The following is an 18,960-nucleotide window of genomic DNA, read 5'->3' as shown; positions in this document are numbered from 1 at the left end:
AAAAAGCTGGTAGCTATCAGAAGCCGCCTGAACTGACAGCTGGCTGCGTTGAGGCAAACAAAAACTCTTGGCACTAGAGGCGTGATGGAGAGGCCTTGCAGAGGGCAGGACTTTCCAGAGTGAGGGGAAGAAAGTAGTGCAGTATTGTTGAGGCTAGGCTTGACAGGGCGGGAAGACAATCAAATGGAGGTGCGACGGACACGGCCCTCTGTTTGAGTGTCTGAGAACAAGAGCAGGTGAGCTGCTTCAAGAAACCTGTGGTGTCTTTTTTTTTTTAATGGGTGTACTTTTACTCCTTTCGCCTACTATGATGAGTATTAGAGGTAGAGAAGATGGCCTTGTTTTCCACTCCACACACACGTTTGTCTAATACAACGTAAGGATTTTGGCCAGCATCAAGCAAATGTGTGACATGTATAGAACTAACTATTGGAGCAACTATATTGATGTTGTAAATGTTTTTTTTGGAACTCTTACATTTAAGGATCAGTGCACTGCACTGATTTTAACACTGACATTGAAAGTTCACAGCAAACAGGAAGAGAGTAGTGTATTCTGAAGTGGTAGGTGGTCTATAATTAAAGTGGTTGCTTTGCCACCATTTCTTTTTTCATGTAAAACCGCCACACACCACGAAATGTTGGACCACTTCATTGGTGATCCTCATAGTAGCTTATCTCGATTTGAACCCAGCTCTCATAGTCATTGAAGAAGTGCATGAGGCGGGATAGTTATGTAGGTGCAGAAACTAACGTTTGAGCAAAAAGAGGAAACGTGGCCAGGAGCGGGAGGAGTGTGTGAGCAGGTCTCACTCACTTTTAGAATGACAGAACACTCAAGCACAGCCGGGCGGGCTCTTTATTTGCTGGGTGGGGCGGCAGACATGAAGCCGTGTGTGTGAAAACTATCACTTGCCTAGACCAAATTCCTCAAAACATACTGTACGCACACAGTAAATATTAACAGCATATAATTCAATACTGAGTGAATGGCACGACTATACTCACTTTTACTATGGCCGAGTTCTTGTGCCTCAGGAAATTGTACGGTAAAGATAGAAGACAGATATTAGAACACGAATGTTGACTCAACACATGAAGACAGACAATAGAAAATTATTTATTGGCATATCTTATATATCCTCTGTGAAGAACCAATATTATAGTTGCAAATTACAGAGTTGAGAGCGATTGCAGAGGATTTGTGAGTAACAGCATTTAAGCATTTTTTTATTGGCGCATTTCTGTCCATCGCGCAACTGCAGCGCACCGCCGAACGCGCAACCGTAGCGCGTCACCGACCGCTCAACAGCACCGCGCTGGTCGCATAATTGTGACAGAGCCGTCGCTGAAATTTAGAAAATATTTTTTAAAGTCCTGATGTACTTTTCAAAATTTAAGTGGACCTCAGTGCGCAGGGAGCTTAATTTTCTCTGATCGCGCAACTGCAGCGCACCGCCGACGCGCAACCGTAACGCTCCGCCGACCGCGCAACTGCACCGCGCTGGTCGCAACATTGTGACAGAGCCGTCGCTGAAATTTAGAAAATACTTTTAAAGTCCTGATGTACATTCCAAAGTTTAAGTGGACCTCAGTGCGCAGGGAGCTTAATTTGGTCCGATCGCGCAACCGCCCGCAGCGCGCCGGCCGGGCGCTCACTGTCGCATTGCTTTAGTAAAGTAAAGGAGCCACGTTTGTCTTTTACCAGTCTCTTTTTTTCCAACTCTCTGTACTTCTAATAAATTTACAGTGCAAGTACGTTCGGGCATTCTATTAATCATTGCAAAAGTCCAAAGTAAACATGCAGAGCAATTTGTGCGCTTTTGGCACTGGCGTCTTAACTCTCGCGAGAGCTGAATTCGGATGGGTGTGGGTGGGGTGGTATGACTCGGTAACTTTTTTTGGGGGGGGCGGAGGGTTTGAGCAAGGCAAGGGATGAGGAAAGAGCCGAGTAAGGGAGAAAGCCTCAGTGACTTTTCAGCCCTCTTCTCCTCCTGTGGAATGCGTCAGCTCCTCTGAATGATCTCTCGTGGATCCACACGCAGCTGGATGCGCACGGACCCATTCCGCGCGTGACCGTGCGCATCTATTCACCAGGCGTCCTTCGGAAGCTTGCACTCTGCTCTCTAAACTTTTATCATCATCATACCTGCACGGGAGCCAGAAGAACTCCTCTGGTGGGTGTGAAGAGAATCCTCCCTGGGAGTCAAGGTAATGATTTATTATTTATTTTACACTGCGTGTTATTGCGACTTTAACCAACTTCCAAAAAGGACTAATCACGACGCACCAGATGTTTTACTGAGTGCCATGGAATTGTTTTGCCCTTAAACGATCTTGTGCCCCCCCCCCCCCCCTTTCTGCTCTCTTTATTGTTTTTGCAGCTTTGACTCCAAAACTGCACACAAGTTCCACAGTTAGAGGGCTGGACATCTAGTTAAGGACACTGCACACTCGAGGAGTGGATATGCAGGACAGTAAGAGCGGAGGAGGACGGCTCCTGCAGCTGGTTCTGGTGGCCCAGCTGTCCCTCTGCGTCCTGCTCGGAGACGCCGCAGAGGTTCTGGACACCGGAGAGGTCAGAACCACCGACTCCAGAAACGGCAGAGCCAAAAGGAGGGGAGGGACGGACGTGCTCAGAGGGTAATGTGACTATGATAATCCCTCAACCATTAGACCCATATGGGCAGCCTTGATTTTATTTCCATCTTTTCTCTTCATTCTCTGGCGACTCACATGCTTTCTTCTTTTCAAAGAGCATCTCTCACTATTGCGTTCACATGCAGGTGTCTCATATTGTATATAGTGAACCCCCGCATATTCGGAGTTTGGCACTTAGACACCTGTCTACCTATTTGCTGAAAAGCTCACTTTTTTGGGGGGGGGGGGGGTTAAATAAAAATGCCTTGGTGGATAGTGGAGTTACCAAAACTTGTGTAAAACTGTGATTAAACAAACTATAACTCAAGTAAAACATAGTCATCCAACTTGAATATCTACAGTAATTATTCTGTTTGATTTATTTTTAACCAGAGTTAAATAGATAAAATTCTAAAATGAGACTGTGCAACTTCAAATGCCCAACACTTAACACAAAAAATATTCCTCAATTACTCGTGGAATTTCGCTTTTCAGGCTGTAACACACGTACGTCCTTTATGAGCCCTGAAGGTCGGGCAATATATGTGCATGTTTTAATAATAACAACAATGCAAGACTGCCTGAGATGAGTAAGATTGTCCATGATGGGGAAGTTTGGAGCAAAGCTTCACAATTAAATACTGGCATGGAGATCACATTCCTGCTGCCTGCAATAATAAATTACATCCAAACAAAGGAGGCCATTGGTCGTGTGTGGCTGTGGCAGAGAGAAAGAGAGACTGAGAGAGCGAGACAGAGGAACAACCTAATCCTTTTTCTGGCCTTAAAAAATGTGGATAAATCACATCTGCAGCTGTACACAGTTCTCTGCTGGAGTGTAAGTGTGGGTTTGCATGTGCATTTGTGTATTTGCGAGAGGATAAAAGCACGCAAGGCAGAAGAAAAAAGCCCCCCCAAAAAAGGCCATCTGTGCGCAGCGATGACAGCAAACAGCTGATGAAGGTCACACAGTAGACATTTTTTTTTTTTTGACACACTTTAAGTTCATTTATGTGAACATCTGCGTTCTGGAAGACTGCGTGCTGTGTCACGCTGACTTAAAACCAGAAGAATGTTTCTGACATCCTCGTGATTACCTCATGGATCTGGTTGGAGTTACATCCAATGACCCCGCAGGTCAGTGCAGATTGGAGTCTGACATATGTAAGCCTCGGGCACACCTGTAGGGGGCAGAGTGGCTCATGTATTGACATCAACAGGAAATATTTTTTCAAAGGTGCTTCAGGATTTTGCTTTTCTTACCTCATGCAGCATAGATATGTTCTCGGTGATATAACAGCATGCAACTGTGACATGTTCATCATGTGGAGCAGTTCACTATGAGTATTTAGCTAATGTAAAAAACCCTAAATAATAAATAAATTACATTATAGTACTCACCTGATATACCGATAACTAATCCGATCGGCTAAAGAAGCAGTCTCATTGCTAAAAATATTACTTTGTTATGGTAAATTCCAAAACGTAATAATCCAATTCAATAAAATAATATATTATCATGAACTAATTAAACTAATTACAGTGGAACCTAAATTTTTGAAAGTCCTGGTTCTCGAACAAATCGGTATTCGAACAAAAAATGTGAGATTTTTTTGCTTCGGATGTCGGACGAAATTCGGTTGTCGAACCTCGCGAGATGAGCCGAGAGGACCCGCATGCCAACTGACTCCGTTCGTTATTACGTTCTCGTTACTCTGAGGATTGCATCAACTCTAATCAGCTGCAGTAGCGCGATCGGACAAAAATGCGCAAATGAAAAAATGCTTAAAAAAGGCGGGTTTTTATTGTCTTGGAACGGATTACATTTTTTCCATTATTTGTAATGAGGAAATATGATTCGGAATTCGAACAATTCACTTCTCGAACAGCCTTCTGGAACAGATTGTGTTTGAAAACCGAGGCTCCACTGTATATGGTGAATCATGATTTTTGCTGCAATTTAAATCACTCTGCCGATCCTTCTGGTATGCCCGCCTTGACCACCAATCGGCAATATAATATTACAGCTATTTGTCAGTGAGAACTGTTTCTCTGTAAGATATGATAATATTAGTTCATTTTATTCATAGTGGATAAAGAATATATGTCTGTAAATATTGCTATATTGTCTATCTATGTGTTGCTCCACCATTTGTATTCAAATACCTATTGTTTAAAAGGTTCTGAAAACACTATTGATGCTAGTCATTAGCATGTCAGTGCCATTTCCCATTCATTATATGTTGCATTTATGCAGAGGGGGCCTCTCTTTGGCAACATTGATTTATATATATTTTTATATATATGTTTAGTTTCATCGTAAACTTCAAGTGGGAGTGGCGTTAAACGGCTTGAAGCCGCTGTTTTATCACAATTTGCCAAATGACTGCTGATTGTGAAGTGAATTAAAGTCAATTTACTGTTATTATACAGTGCTCACGTCACAAATTTGCGCTCACAAGATAAAATTTTGTTATCCATCAATCCATTTTCTGAACCGCCTATCCTCACGAGGGTCGCGGCCGTGCTGGAGCCTACCCCAGCAGTGACTCATATCTCGAAAACATGTATAAGATTCTTCTGTCCTTTAAATTACATTAGCCAGAAGGCCCTAGGCAGATTAGATTGACAATATCGGAAATCTGATTAGACAAAAACAAATATAGATGCAACATTCCTATGGACATAAAAGCAGTGCGGCCAAGAGAATGAGAAATTAGTATCATTTGACAGAACAAATATAAACATTTATGTTGTTGGCCCGCACTTCTAAGATGGGGTTTTGATATTTTGGCTACCTAATCAAACTAAATAAGAGGAGCAAAATTTGAATCGACTGTGGGTGTGATACAGTGCAAATTTCAACCACGATCAAAACATGTATTTTAAGTTAATACAGCTCTTATGGCGTCAATCAAAACTCAGCCACTCGTGTTGAATCTCATTGGATTGTGCACATATACTGTACATAGGTATACATTCCTTCGCTGTTTGACAATGGACTTTGATTTGTGTTATGCCCATTCATCCTAAAACCTGAATTGTTCTATACAATGTATTATATTCTATTTTTTCTCTTCAGACCCAATGTGTGTGGCTCAAGGAACAATGTTTATTGCTGCCCAGGATGGAAGACTCTGATTGGGGGAAACCAGTGCATTGTCCGTGAGTATCATTTAAAACAAACATTTACAGACCAGAATTTTTGACCTAAGAAGTTTAATATTGGTAACCGAAAGCATTCAAAGGACAGTCATGTGTTTATTTGTGAATCCTGTTTTTGGCGGGTTATACTTTTGACAACTGGGCCTTCAGTGGGAATTACCCAACTTAATCTAATCTAATATATATATATAATACCGCCGTAATCACGCTGTACTTGTGAAAAACCATCACTTTCGTTCAAAACGCAATATGTGTCACGCTTTTCAAATAGAGCAACTCAGAATCAGTTATATCTAATGGTGTCAAAAACAAATATATTTTTCCATAAAATACCACAGATGCTGATTATTAAATGTATTCATATGTACAAGTGGCTTGTCGAACTTGACGTTTCAATCGGATGACTAACTATTTACATACTGGATAATGGAATCTGTGTAGACAAGCGAAGCATTATATAATGATGGCAAAAAATACTTGGTAATAATTTACTCACTTTACTCACTGTTGATGGCACACCTATTAAAATTTAGCTAGTGAATGTAGGTGAGTACATCTGATACTGTTTAGGCTACCAGAGAAGGCCTCGCTGCCCCTGAGGGCTCGACATTGCACAAATTAGCAAAAAAGGAAATGTTGTCCTATAATTCCAACTCCCCACTTATTTGCTTATTTAATTGGAGTGACATTGCAGTAGAGAGTGGATAATGATGTTTATCAAGGAGAGTCAAATCCTCTTAATAAAGTGCGAGCAGACAACGTGACCTCAAGCAAGTGGAAATTTTTAATTCTGCTTCATTTACACTGGCATTCTTTTGGCAGTTTCTTTTAATAGTTTCTGTTCTCGTCCTCTCCCCCTCTCTCAGTAGACAGGAAGGTCTGAGAGGCCGCACTCTCATACGAGCGCAGTCTGGCGGGGCGGCCGGCTGCCAGGATGCCTGTCACGGCTCTAATGACATTGTTTAGCAGTGGGGTTCGGGGAGTAGGGGTCAGTGGCTGGACTCTACCTGACCAGAGCTGAGGCCATGCAGCAAAGCCACCAGCAGGCTGTGGGGAAAAAAAGCCGGGGAGCGAAAAAAAAGTAGCCGGCGGCAACTAAAAACACTTCCCAAGTGCACTTTTATGGCAAGTCAGAAAAGAGAATGGCTCAGCTAGCAACATATGGCGCCAGCTATAACATGACCATGATTAGGGTTAAGAAAGATCGGGCCCCATTTGTACTGGAGTCGCTTGGAGATTTTGAGGGTTGATGAGGTTGAGATCATAGCTACACCCTCTGCGAGTGAAACGTAAAACCTTCAGCAGATGCATCAATTACGTTCTCTCGCACGCACATTGAAGACTTCCTGAAATGAAACGTGGATGTACGTTGCTCTTTTTGCAGCCATATGTCGCAGCAGTTGCGGAGATGGCTTCTGCTCCAGACCAAACATGTGCACCTGCCCCACCGGCCAAGTTGCCACGTCCTGTGGATCCAAATCAGGTGGGGCGACAGCACGTCTCTTAACTTGGCACAGTGAATGGAATCTAATGGCTTCTTGGTACATTTTGCAGCGAAACAAAACACAATATAGAGAGATGCTGGCGGTACTTTTTTTTTTCTTTTATGGTTTTGCAAATAGGAGGCAAAGCTATTGATTTGCCACTCCCAGTTGATTGTTAAATTTAAATTAAATAATAAATTTTATTCTAAGTGTGTTGTCCTGCCCACAGTTCAGCACTGTAACATCCGATGCATGAACGGGGGCACTTGTGCTGAGGACAACTGCATCTGTCAGAAAGGCTATGTGGGAAACCATTGTGGTCAACGTAAGTATCGCTGCTTATATTGATCTTTTTGACACAATCTGGTACAAACTAGCAACACTTTACGGGATGTATTGTAAGCTGAATATAATGTTGCCTTCCAGCACACAGCAACTGGCTTTGCTCCAAATTTTGTTCTGTTTTTGGACACAATTCTAAGACAAACCTTCCTGAACATTAGGGACAGCTGTATAAGTAACTCCATTTGTACAAAAAATATTCTTTTTTACCTCAGTTCCGATTGACCCTCAGAAAGGAATTTAGGATACAATACAATTATTCCCAATTACATTGTTATTGTAACTTTATTTTAACCCACTACGAGGGATTGTATTTTATATTTTATTGTTGCTCCTTTGCCTCTATAAACACACAATTGTATTCGGAACACATTGACTTTTCTACGTGTTTATATAACAACACTCGAGTTTGCTACATGGGCCAAAAATACTACATTCTTCTTCGGTTTTGATGGCATTTTTTCTGACGTAGTACTAAAGTGTTGCGGTGTTGATTAAACTTTTGGGATATGTACCTACATAATGTAATATGACCATCTCTAAACTTTTTCGTGCACATGACCAACGAGTTAGTGTGTAAGTTTTGCACAACTTGCTGTTTGCAAACAAGAAGCTAAATGGCAAAATCCACAACAGGTGTTTGAACCATGAATGGACTAGATAATACATCAACTAATTCAATTAGAATTTGACATCGTCAGACCAAGGTGACACGTTGAAATTCATTTTGAATGAAAAAAAAATTGAGATCATGTTATGTCCACCAAATTTAACCCTCGTCTCTTTTTGTCCAGCGGTATGTGAAAATGGCTGCCTTAATGGAGGAAGATGTGTGGCTCCCAACAGATGTGTGTGTACCTACGGCTTCACCGGGGCACAGTGCGAGAAAGGTAATGAAAACTACTCATCTTGCCTTCAGAGCATAAGTGAGAACTGGGTGATGAATGTTTATTCTGTAACCGAATCCACCTTTTGGAATTTGTGCCACCGAATGAGGTTTGTTGTGCAACCAAAATGTTGACATGTTGTGCCCAGCGGTGAGCATCAATTTCCACATCTGCTCTGCAATGAAGCTCTGGGGAATGTAACATCTTTGCTTTTCGCTTTGTTAGCCCAAATCTTCCCAACCTCCTGTGGTTGTGAATGCTCCAAAATATACACGCCTGTGCAACGTCTTAAAGTCAAACGTGTGAGAGCTGACATGCTCGAGGTCTGCTGCAGTGATGACCAGTAGAGGTCAAAGTGTTGACCTCGTAAAGCTAATATTTGGATTGTCAGCAGAGCTCCTAATTAGTATTGTCCCTTTTAACGAGTCCAGACTTTAGGGGCCTCTCAGAGGCGTCTGGTGGACGATCTGTCCTGGTTTACTTCAGTGTTTTCTTCAACCCTGAAACTATTAAGACGCTATCTGCTAGCCGGATGAGTTAGCAACAGGCCTTATCTGCTCAAACACACTTTGACACACTGGAGTGGGCTTTCTGTTCCTTTCCTGTGTGGAAGCTTGGTGATGTGGGACAATGCTATTTTCAAATGGCTGCACGCACATTTTTTTATTGTGCAATTATCTAGCAAGTACATCACAGGTCAAATGACAGGAACAGTTTTTTTAGAACATCAGACCAAATGTTAAGAAGTAATGTACTGTATGAATATTTTATATAACGCAGCATCTGAACATGGCTGTGCACAGACCTTTGGGGGGGGGTACTCAAAGTTAAACGTTTAAATACTTGCCTATATAACTCATTACATTGTGTGATCTGTAAATGGCTGAATGGCATGTGACAAATGTGCTGCTGGCCTTTCACTTGGACTGGGAGATGATATTTACAGGTATGACATGAGGGACAAAAAAAGTTATGCCACAATATTTGGCCACAAAACACACGTCTGCCCAAAGTAGGAATAATGTGCAAATTCGTTTTTTTTCTCACAGTTTTGTGACAATGACAATCTGACGTACCCATATTTATGTTTCCATTGAGTTCATGTTTTATTTCGTCTTCACCGAGACAGAAACAGGCCTATGGATGTGTTAGTGTTTCGACTACATTTAAGTCACTTTCACAGGCATTTCCTTGACGACCGAATGAATGAAGTTCATGTGTACAGTCAACCTTGAAAACACTTAGCTTCACACAATTTGAATGTTTGAAATGGAGCTGTGTCCCATTTCAACTAGATCTTATCCTATTCGTCAACACACAAGCACACACACACACACACACACACACACACACACACACACACACACACACACACACACAAACGTTTGTCTTCCAACGTGAACATATCGGTTGTCTGCAGACCAGCTGGCCACAGCAAGAAACATGCACGACTTAGTCGCCCAAAAATGCAGACTGGTTCGTCAATATTTTCTTTGTTGCTCCTAAATGTGATTTAGGCTGGAATGTGGTACTGGCCACAGCTGTCCATAAGGCTGATGATCGCATCCACTCATTTGATGAAATCAAGCATTTCTAAGCAATTGCGGTAACTTGGGTTGTTGGTGACAGTTTGAACTTAAATGAGGCAGTACGCAAAGTACATCACTGGATTGCTTCTATCTGCTCCAGCCCAGTGCAAACCTCAGCGGTAAGATAACCCCGAGTTTTGTTGAAACTAGCTGATGGGCCGGATTTAAGACCTCATTTGGCCAAGACTCAGACGTCAGCCAGCCACAGTATTGGGTACCACTACTGCAATTCTGTCTTTACAAATACCTATCCTTCTGAGAGCTGTATGTGATAGTACGCAAAAGTAATACAGATCTACGGAGGCTCTAAGATTACATAGTGGAAGAAAACAAAATCTTTCGCATCCACCTGCTCCATGATGTCATCATAAAAGAGCGGCAGAGAATTCCGGTGGGAATAAAGTTTTGAACTCCATGCCCAAAAGTTTAGGGCATTGCTGGAAAATGCTGCAAAATAATGGTGCTCCCCTCTCATTAATTTGTGAAGGCCTATGTTATAAACCAATCAGCAGTTAGTGCTTGAACTGTTTCCATCTGTACTGTCTGACGTACCGGGTTCAGGCACTCCTTTTAGGGGCACTCTGAATAACTGAACAGCAAATTTGAACAGCGGTCCAAGATTCTGATAGGTGGAAGTGAGGCATTGCACGCACGGGTTGTATTTCCGAATGCAACCACAATCAAGAAACAGGATTTTGGGTGTGAGTCTGAGCTCTATTGTTCTAGGTTCTCAGATTTTGTTAGATAACTTTCCCCCAGTTCATGTTTTTTGTCATCTTCTTTATGACGCATTTTTGACGGTCGCGATTTATACTCTGGAGCAATTTATAATCAGAAAAATTGGTTCAAAACATATTTACAAAAATGTGAGAGATGTACTCACTTTTAAGAGGTTATTTAAGTGACATTACCAAATTATTAGGAACAGCTTTAAGTATGTAGTCGTGTAGTCATTGACATTGACAAACAGTGGCTACAGAATAGTTGTTCAAATGCAATTGTGCGATTTGGAATGAATCCAAGGAAATGTTTGGACCCACTTCCTGCCTGGCAAAGTTGTTGTTGTGCATCCAGCACACATGACCTTGGGGAGGCAGATACTGTATTTCTATTGTGTTCACAATATCTTGACTTGTACAGACATTAAATGACTGGCCTTGAGTTTCAAATAAACCCACTGCTTCAACATCACATGTACATGTTTACCAAAAGAGTCATTAGAGTGTGTGAACAATTTTCCAAATAGTTTGGGAATGGTTTTCCAAAAGTAGAGCAGTGAAACAAAGAGAGCAACATTCTTGTGAGTTTTGGTCTGTTTTGAGATCATCGTTGGCCAGACTAGAGGGGATTCTGACGACTCTGTGTGTGTGTGTGTGTGTGTGTGTGTGTGTGTGTGTGTGTGTGTGTGTGTGTGTGTGTGTGTGCGGATGTGCATGAACACGTGCAAGCACTCCCAGCTGAACAGGCCATGGGTGGATCCCTGACCCCAGCTGCACACACTTCATGGAGAGAGGGGACAGATGAAATGACACCACCACGTTCAGCCTCTCCCTATTTATCTCAAGTCGACACTTACATTTTACTTTAATTCACAACTGCACGCGCTTTACTGCCCCAGTAACATCTGTAAAAAGCAAATTCTCCAAAGTGGAGTTGTTGAAGGCTTAGATGCCGGCATTTTTAGGGGTACGTAAATCCCAGTTCATGACCGAGCCGTTCTTTTCTCACTTGGGTTAGGGTGAGTTGTCGAATCCCTGTAAGGTAAATATAGATTTTTGCCATGTTTCACATGACGCGTCAGTTTGAAAACGTTGCTTCTGTGTCGGGCTGTGATGACTTTATGCTCAAGTGACTGCCTGGCTCCATTTGATTGGTGAAACTGAATCTTGTGACACCGACAACTAAAATTAATCCCAAAAGTTACTCTGAGAAAATGTAAAACCTCTCATTTCCGCACTGGGAACTTTAATTCTGTCGTCATTGTTGTTTTTCACCATTTTACAAGTCAACAATTAATACTTGTATCAGTATACTGTATTTAGTTTCCTCTTGTGTTTGGGCGGAGGTCGTAGTTAAACAATGGCAAACATACGTCTGCGATGTAGACTGAGGGTGAGGGTGGGAGGAAGAGGGAGGGGAGAAGGAGAAATGACCCAGTTCTGGTTCACACAGTGTTGCCGCCAGAGGCAGAGACACCATGGAGGCTGCTCTGCACGTGACGGGCCTGGGCTGGGCTCTGGTCCACACAAGGAGCGCACAATGTCCCGTTTGTTTCAAACAACTGCGCTGTTGGAACTTGTCTTTTCTCCTGCTGTTTGTTTTCTGCTGTAAAATGTGGAAATGATTTTTTGGGTCGATTATTTACTGTATAGAGGTACAAGTTCCACACACCCTTTGTAGCCTATGCTTTATTTCTTGCTGACATCTACCAACCCTTATAAGATTTGTTGATACTGTTCAATCCAAAGGGGGGTTGAGAGCTGCTGTTTGGGGGGAAGGTGATGTATGGGGGATAAATGAATGCACACTTTGGGATTAAGGGAATTATCTTTTTAGCTTTATTTCTAGTGGGATGGAAATCCCCCGTCTGGGCTCCATAAACATGTTTGCAGTTGATATGCAGCCTTTGAGATTCCTCTTCCCTAGACTGGCTATTCCCAAGTTTTGGACATAATTCTTCTCAAACTTAAGCAAAAATAAAATGATTTGTCTCTATGTTGGAATATTTTTGGATTTGAGTATTATGTATAAGGGCTCAGGTAACAATAGTCACAGCTCACTTGTTTTTGGGGTTTGGCCATGAGACATTCTCAAGGTGAGTAAGCACTGTGAGTAAGCAAGTGCTTAACAATGGCTGGGTTTTCAGCTGAACTCATATTCCGCAAACACAATATTATCCACGATACCGACGAGTGGTATTACATAGAACATATAAATGCAAAAAATAAAATAAAAAATTGACTTGACTCCCACTTTAATGGTATTGTTTCAGAACTGGTGTCGAGGTACTTTATCCAGGTCGAGTATCAAAGTCAAAATGTTGGTATTGTGACTAGATTAATGGAATTGTCCCAGAATTTTTTCCCCCTCTTTGCAAAACTAGGGCAGAAGCAGACTAAGGAGTGGTGAAAGGAATTCATTTATATTACATTAGAGTCTGTTTGCATTGCATGCAGTGTGGCAGTGATCTGTCAGATGGTGCTCCAATGGAAAAAACTTGTCGTACATTGCATCTGATGTCCACTTTACGGTACTGCCACCTTCAGTCGTGGCAAACATTCCAGCTGTAAAATTGTGTTTTCCATCATAGTACACAATTTGCACTGACTGTTGTTTTGCCTTCCTCCGCAGACTATCGGACCGGTCCGTGCTTCGCCTCAGTGAACAAACAGATGTGTCAAGGCCAGCTTACCGGTATTGTGTGCACAAAGACTCTGTGCTGTGCCACAGTGGGACGGGCATGGGGTCACCCGTGTGAAATGTGCCCGGCCCAGCCTCACCCATGCCGGAGAGGCCTCATACCAAACCACCGCACAGGAGCATGCCAAGGTAAAGTCTGCGCCTAAATCTCTCTTTCTGTGTCGGTGCTTTGTTTCGACTTTGGAAGAAAAGTATACTTTGGTTCTTCCCTGACGCTCGTACCGCATCTTATTACCCTTCTCGTCTGCCTTCACCCTTTCCTTCTGTCATCCCTCACCTCTACCCACCACCCCCTCTCCCAGAGGATTAGTTCTAATTGGGTTAAATTGGGGTGGGTGGCAATGCCTCCCACATGTGTATGGAATGCCCACAGCCCCCCGCTGCGCCAAGACTGTCAGAGTCAGTAACACGGGTCAGTGGCGGTGCCATGTGGGAGAGCTCATTTTTGGAAAGGCGTCCGTCAGCCAGGCTGCCTTTTCCAGACCCAACAACATCGTAGCCTCCACAGGAGATGGGCGCCTGAGCCAGGGCCCGAGGCAACTTGTAGTACGCTCGGGCGGCATTTTGTTTTTAAGAAAGTCGAAACTGTATGGTCTTACTGGGATTCAAGAAATTCCATTTTATTGCATCACCGTACTTTTTCAGTCCAATGAGATCCAACACGAGAGCGGAATCACATTGTTCTATTGGAAAGATTTTGGTGGGGTTGTTTTCAGTGGCTTGTTGCTTTAAATATTGCTTCCATGAAGAATTATGGATAACAAATACCTCCTTTCGTTAATCAGGACTAACCTACGCTAAAGGTGGGTTAAAAGTGGCATCGAGGCACCCGTCCTAAGCGTTTTAAGTGATAACCTTTCCATTAAGTACTTCTGTGACACCTCACAAGGAACAAAAAGGAAGTTCCTGAGCAAAAAAAAAAAAGATCTAGAGCCCCAGTGTCTCTTTGTCTTCCATTTCCCTAACCGACTTGGCTTCAGTGTGTGTTCTCCCAGTGGGAAATGTGCTTCTCTCGTTTTTCTTCGTTTCCTTTGTCACGCTGAAGAGTCCGGCCCCAACTGGCTAAAACCTCTTTCGCCTTTTTGTGTCATTTTGTCAAAGCAATCCATGTCAATGATCTTGTTTGAATGATACAGTGAATATACATGCGACAGCCACTTTTAATGTTAAACATGTTGTGCTTTTACAGATGTAGATGAATGCCAGGCGATCCCTGGCATCTGTGAGGGCGGAAACTGCATCAACACAGTGGGATCTTTCGAGTGTAAATGTCCCGCTGGGCACAAATTCAATGAGATTTCACAGAAATGTGATGGTAAGAATCAACCTTTGGCAGCCCTATTAAATCAAATGACAGAGTACACCAAAAATGACTTGAGGTAAAAGTTTCATGAACACTGTGAAAGTATAGTATTTGCCAACGTTGTGGTTAACTTTATGCCAGGCGTGGTGAACTGATTATTGCGTTGTGAGCAGAGACCACACATATGCGTTTATTTCTTAGTCTTAAACCAAAAAGGCATCCTCTCTGGCAGGTCTTTGATCCAAATCGAGCTTATCATAACTCTAAATGGGCTTTTTTTCCCTTCCCACCAGTCAAACTGACCCATCTGAATATTACATCCACATGGAGTTTGGAAGACATTTCACAAAATGCTGCCAAATCATCTTTTTGGAATGGATAACCAGCACAGGCTAGCAACACACTTGGTGACTTTCTGGCTCCTCAACTTAGACCAGTAACGTGACTGTGAAAAATTAGGAGTCATTAAGACATCAATAGGACAAATTTGAGACCGACTTTAACTCCAGATGGGAATTGAAGGAAACACATTGAGCAGTTTGTGGTATTCATACGAATGGCAAAATACATTATGCGCGATTTTTATGGCTGAAAATAATTGTTGGAAAATGTCTGGGCAGTGTAAAATATGTGCTAAACAGTTGTGTCACAGTATATAGCGTGTCGGCCGACGTGCAAAACGAGGAGCAAGTATTTAACGTCCTCATTAGTTACCAAATTCTGTATGTGTGGTTCACTCTGTCACAGATTCAAGTTTCCATTCAAAATCCCTTTCATTGATGGTTATGATTACGTTCCAGTTTATAGTTGTAACAAACAAATAGAAAACGAATATGAGGAGAAGAAAATCATTCCTGTTCTCTGCTTAGATCTTGATGAATGTTCCAACATTCCTGGTATCTGTGGCGTTGGCGAATGCACAAACACTGCCGGCAGTTACTTCTGCAAGTGTCCACAGGGATACTACGTCTCCGTGGATGGCTCCAGGTGCATAGGTGAGTCCATTTGTCACGCCTGGTTGTCGTTAACCTTGCACGCATCATCGACTAGTCGTGTTTTGGGACTAAACCAGATATGACGTGAGAAAAAGAGTTTGAGGGAATCATTCAGTTTCCATTAAATCTCTCTTGTAAGTTGGTTCAAGCTTCCAGCTGGTAGAATTTAGGTCAACTGATTCTAGTCGTTCACAACGCCTGCCTTGTAAATAATGCGCCACACCCACTTCATCAATTAAATATTCAGTATCAAATCGGTCTTTTCATCAACCCAAAACCTCGACATCATCTTGTGGTTTCAACTCTGTTGGGAAATTTGGGGGAAATCCTCTCTAGTGCTCCAGTATGAATCTGCCCCAGTGCATCTTGTATAAAGTCTTCCCAGATGAGTGGAACCTTTTTTAACTGCTGTTGGATCTGCAAGAGGTGACCGACTTAAAATTCTTCAGAGATTTTTTTTTAATCCTCCCATTCAGTGCATACCAGTAACAATTTGATTTTCAACAGTAGGTCAGCAGGAAATAAGATATGGTGTCCTTTAAAGAGGTGTACTCAAAGTACACGTTATTTACGTATTCCAGACAAGTGAGTTGTTCGCACATTTGTCGCACAGCTCAACAGTTTTGAGGTGGGGTTTGAATCCAGGCTTTTGGCTTCTGTGTAGAAATTGCATGTTATCTCTATGTTTACTGTGTTTTCTCCCTCCCACATTTCACACAATTGTCATGGAGGATTAAATTGTCCTTAGGCTTTATCGTGAGTGTGAATGCTTGTTGGACGATAGAGCAATGACTCTAATTATGGTACTGTTACCACAAGTGGCTGAATTGAAGACAACAAAAACAAGCGATTCCAAACAAATGAAGGGAGGTGCAAATTAAGGTTGCAGTTTAGTTGTATTTAACTTTGAGATACATTTGCATTTCATTCTTAAGAAATGTTTAAGTCTAAATTATTTTTAACTTGTATGCATTACATTTTGTACTGTAGAGAGACTTACTGTACAATCAGTCTGTAAAGTTCAGCTCACTGTGAGCTCCTCCATTGAGGAATTTGGGTCAGAGTGGTCCAAAAATTCACATAAACACAATCATATAGTATGCAAACAGACATTCACGCGACTCCCCCATGAGAGGATGTTTTGTGGAGGGAATGTCTGGAGCTTTCTCTCTAGTTACGCCAAACATTTTGGTTTTGATTCCTACGTTTGCCTGGAGGATCAAGCACATGTTTCTGAGTCAAACCTCACCACATGAAGACTTTGTTGGGTCTTGGTGTGAAAGAAAAAATGATATATTTGTGTTAACTTGAACCTTAGTGTTAGTCATACGGATTTCCAGTGCCAGGAACTGTTGACAGTGGACTCCATCTCGTGAATGGCGGAAAATGTGAATCAGTTTTTGATTCTTGCTTGTTTCCTCACCATGCTGACGACACATGGCGTGTCCTGTCGCTCCCATTGATTTCAATGCCATGTGGTTTCCCACAGATGCTCGTGGTGGTTTCTGTTTTGCCAGCCTGCTGAACGGGCGCTGTGCCAGCCAAAATTCACAGCTGTTGACCAAAATGCAGTGCTGCTGTGATAGTGGACGATGCTGGTCCGATGGCTCCACTCCAGAAATCTGTCCCATTCGCGGAGCAGGTCAGATGAATCACAACAAATGTCTCCCTTTCATGTGTCTTGTGTGTCTGTGCTAAAGCATTTATTTTTCATCTCACTCTAGAAGAGTACCAGAAACTGTGCCTCCAGTTACCCGATATTAATACTGGGGGAATCATACCTGGGCGTGGTCCGGGGGGCCCCGACTTCCCGGGCATCTACCCGCACATTCCGGGCCGTACTCCTGGTCAGGGCCCAGGACCCGGGCCAGGAACAGGCCCGGGCACAGGCCCAGGTCAGACACCGATTCAATACCCAGATCCAGGTCAAGGCAAGTTTCCAGGACATCTACCAATACAGCCTCCTCCAGGTACACCGCACTACGTCCTGCTTTGTCCACACTAACACTTGACCGCCATTATCAACTGGGAGATTATGAAGGAATGGTCACTTCATGATACGTTCATGTCATTTCTGTCAGATCCTTTCATCATCCAAACCCAGAATGTCACCAACATTTGCCAGGCCTATCGCAACCTCTGCCCAAATGGACGATGCATCCCCCTGCCGGGCGTTAATTACCGTTGTGAGTGCAACATGGGCTTCACACTGGATAGAAGGAACGTGTGCGTCGGTAAGTCACTGCAGGGTTCAGAGAGTGTATCGTCGTTCCTTCTACTGGAGAGAAGAAAGATAATGGCAACAATTTTGAATGACGCTGATGTTTACATTGCAGATGAGGATGAATGTGAGAGAAGCCCTTGCGTGCACGGCGAGTGTGTGAACACTCCCGGGTCCTACATGTGTCGATGTCCCGTGGGATTCCAGTCCACTGCAACCAAGACAGAGTGCAGAGGTGACTGAGACACACACATGCAAACATTGAAGATAACCTCTCTCACAAATGCTACTGAAACACTCATATGCACAACTCCCCTAATCCTATCCTCTCACACGTAAAGCTGTTATGCCCTCACACCACTACTGAAATGCTCTCTCATATATTTCACTCTCACACACATCTGAAATGCTTCCATACACAACTGAAATGCTTTCACTCTCACACCACTGAAACACTCCAACACATACCATTGTCATTTTCTCTCACACATGACACTGAAACACTCTCACATGCACAACTGGTTTTTTTTTCATTCTGACAAATTACTACAACATTCTCACACTCTAGGAGAACAATCTCACACATCCAGAATTATTTCCCCAATGCGCTGTGCTGCAAACACACACACACACACACACACACACACACACACACACACACACACACACACACACACACACACACACACTTAAGCATGAACTGTACATGATGACAGCCTTGTTTTTCAGACTTGGATGAGTGTGTCGCCAATGGCGGTATCTGCAACAACGGTCGCTGCGTGAACACAGACGGCAGCTTCCACTGTGTGTGCAATGCTGGCTTTGAGATTTCAACTGATGGCAAAAACTGTCAAGGTCAGTCAACACATCTGCAATTATGCAGCACTGATGATTGGAAAATAATATTTTTTCTTC

General features: G+C 42.8%; 1 protein-coding gene across 1 annotated transcript in view; it reads left to right on the top strand.

Moving 5' to 3' along the window:
* Positions 1 to 2,009: 2,009 nt before the first annotated feature.
* Positions 2,010 to 18,960, top strand: part of fbn1 (fibrillin 1) — a 44,336-nt gene continuing 27,385 nt past the window's right edge. The window contains exons 1-14 of the mRNA XM_085907427.1: positions 2,010 to 2,210; positions 2,384 to 2,642; positions 5,722 to 5,804; positions 7,189 to 7,287; positions 7,518 to 7,613; positions 8,425 to 8,520; positions 13,458 to 13,655; positions 14,716 to 14,841; positions 15,699 to 15,824; positions 17,314 to 17,466; positions 17,549 to 17,794; positions 17,906 to 18,058; positions 18,161 to 18,280; positions 18,775 to 18,900. Coding sequence (XP_085763553.1) covers positions 2,467 to 2,642; positions 5,722 to 5,804; positions 7,189 to 7,287; positions 7,518 to 7,613; positions 8,425 to 8,520; positions 13,458 to 13,655; positions 14,716 to 14,841; positions 15,699 to 15,824; positions 17,314 to 17,466; positions 17,549 to 17,794; positions 17,906 to 18,058; positions 18,161 to 18,280; positions 18,775 to 18,900 — 1,798 coding nt within the window. The 5' untranslated portion in view covers positions 2,010 to 2,210; positions 2,384 to 2,466. The remainder of the gene's footprint in view (positions 2,211 to 2,383; positions 2,643 to 5,721; positions 5,805 to 7,188; positions 7,288 to 7,517; positions 7,614 to 8,424; positions 8,521 to 13,457; positions 13,656 to 14,715; positions 14,842 to 15,698; positions 15,825 to 17,313; positions 17,467 to 17,548; positions 17,795 to 17,905; positions 18,059 to 18,160; positions 18,281 to 18,774; positions 18,901 to 18,960) is intronic.

Source organism: Syngnathus leptorhynchus, chromosome 3 (genome assembly GCF_054491065.1).
Source record: "Syngnathus leptorhynchus isolate UIUO chromosome 3, UIUO_Slep, whole genome shotgun sequence".
Classification (NCBI taxonomy): domain Eukaryota; kingdom Metazoa; phylum Chordata; class Actinopteri; order Syngnathiformes; family Syngnathidae; genus Syngnathus; species Syngnathus leptorhynchus.
Note: the sequence above shows the minus strand (reverse complement) of the source record. Positions and strands in the feature narration are given on the sequence as shown.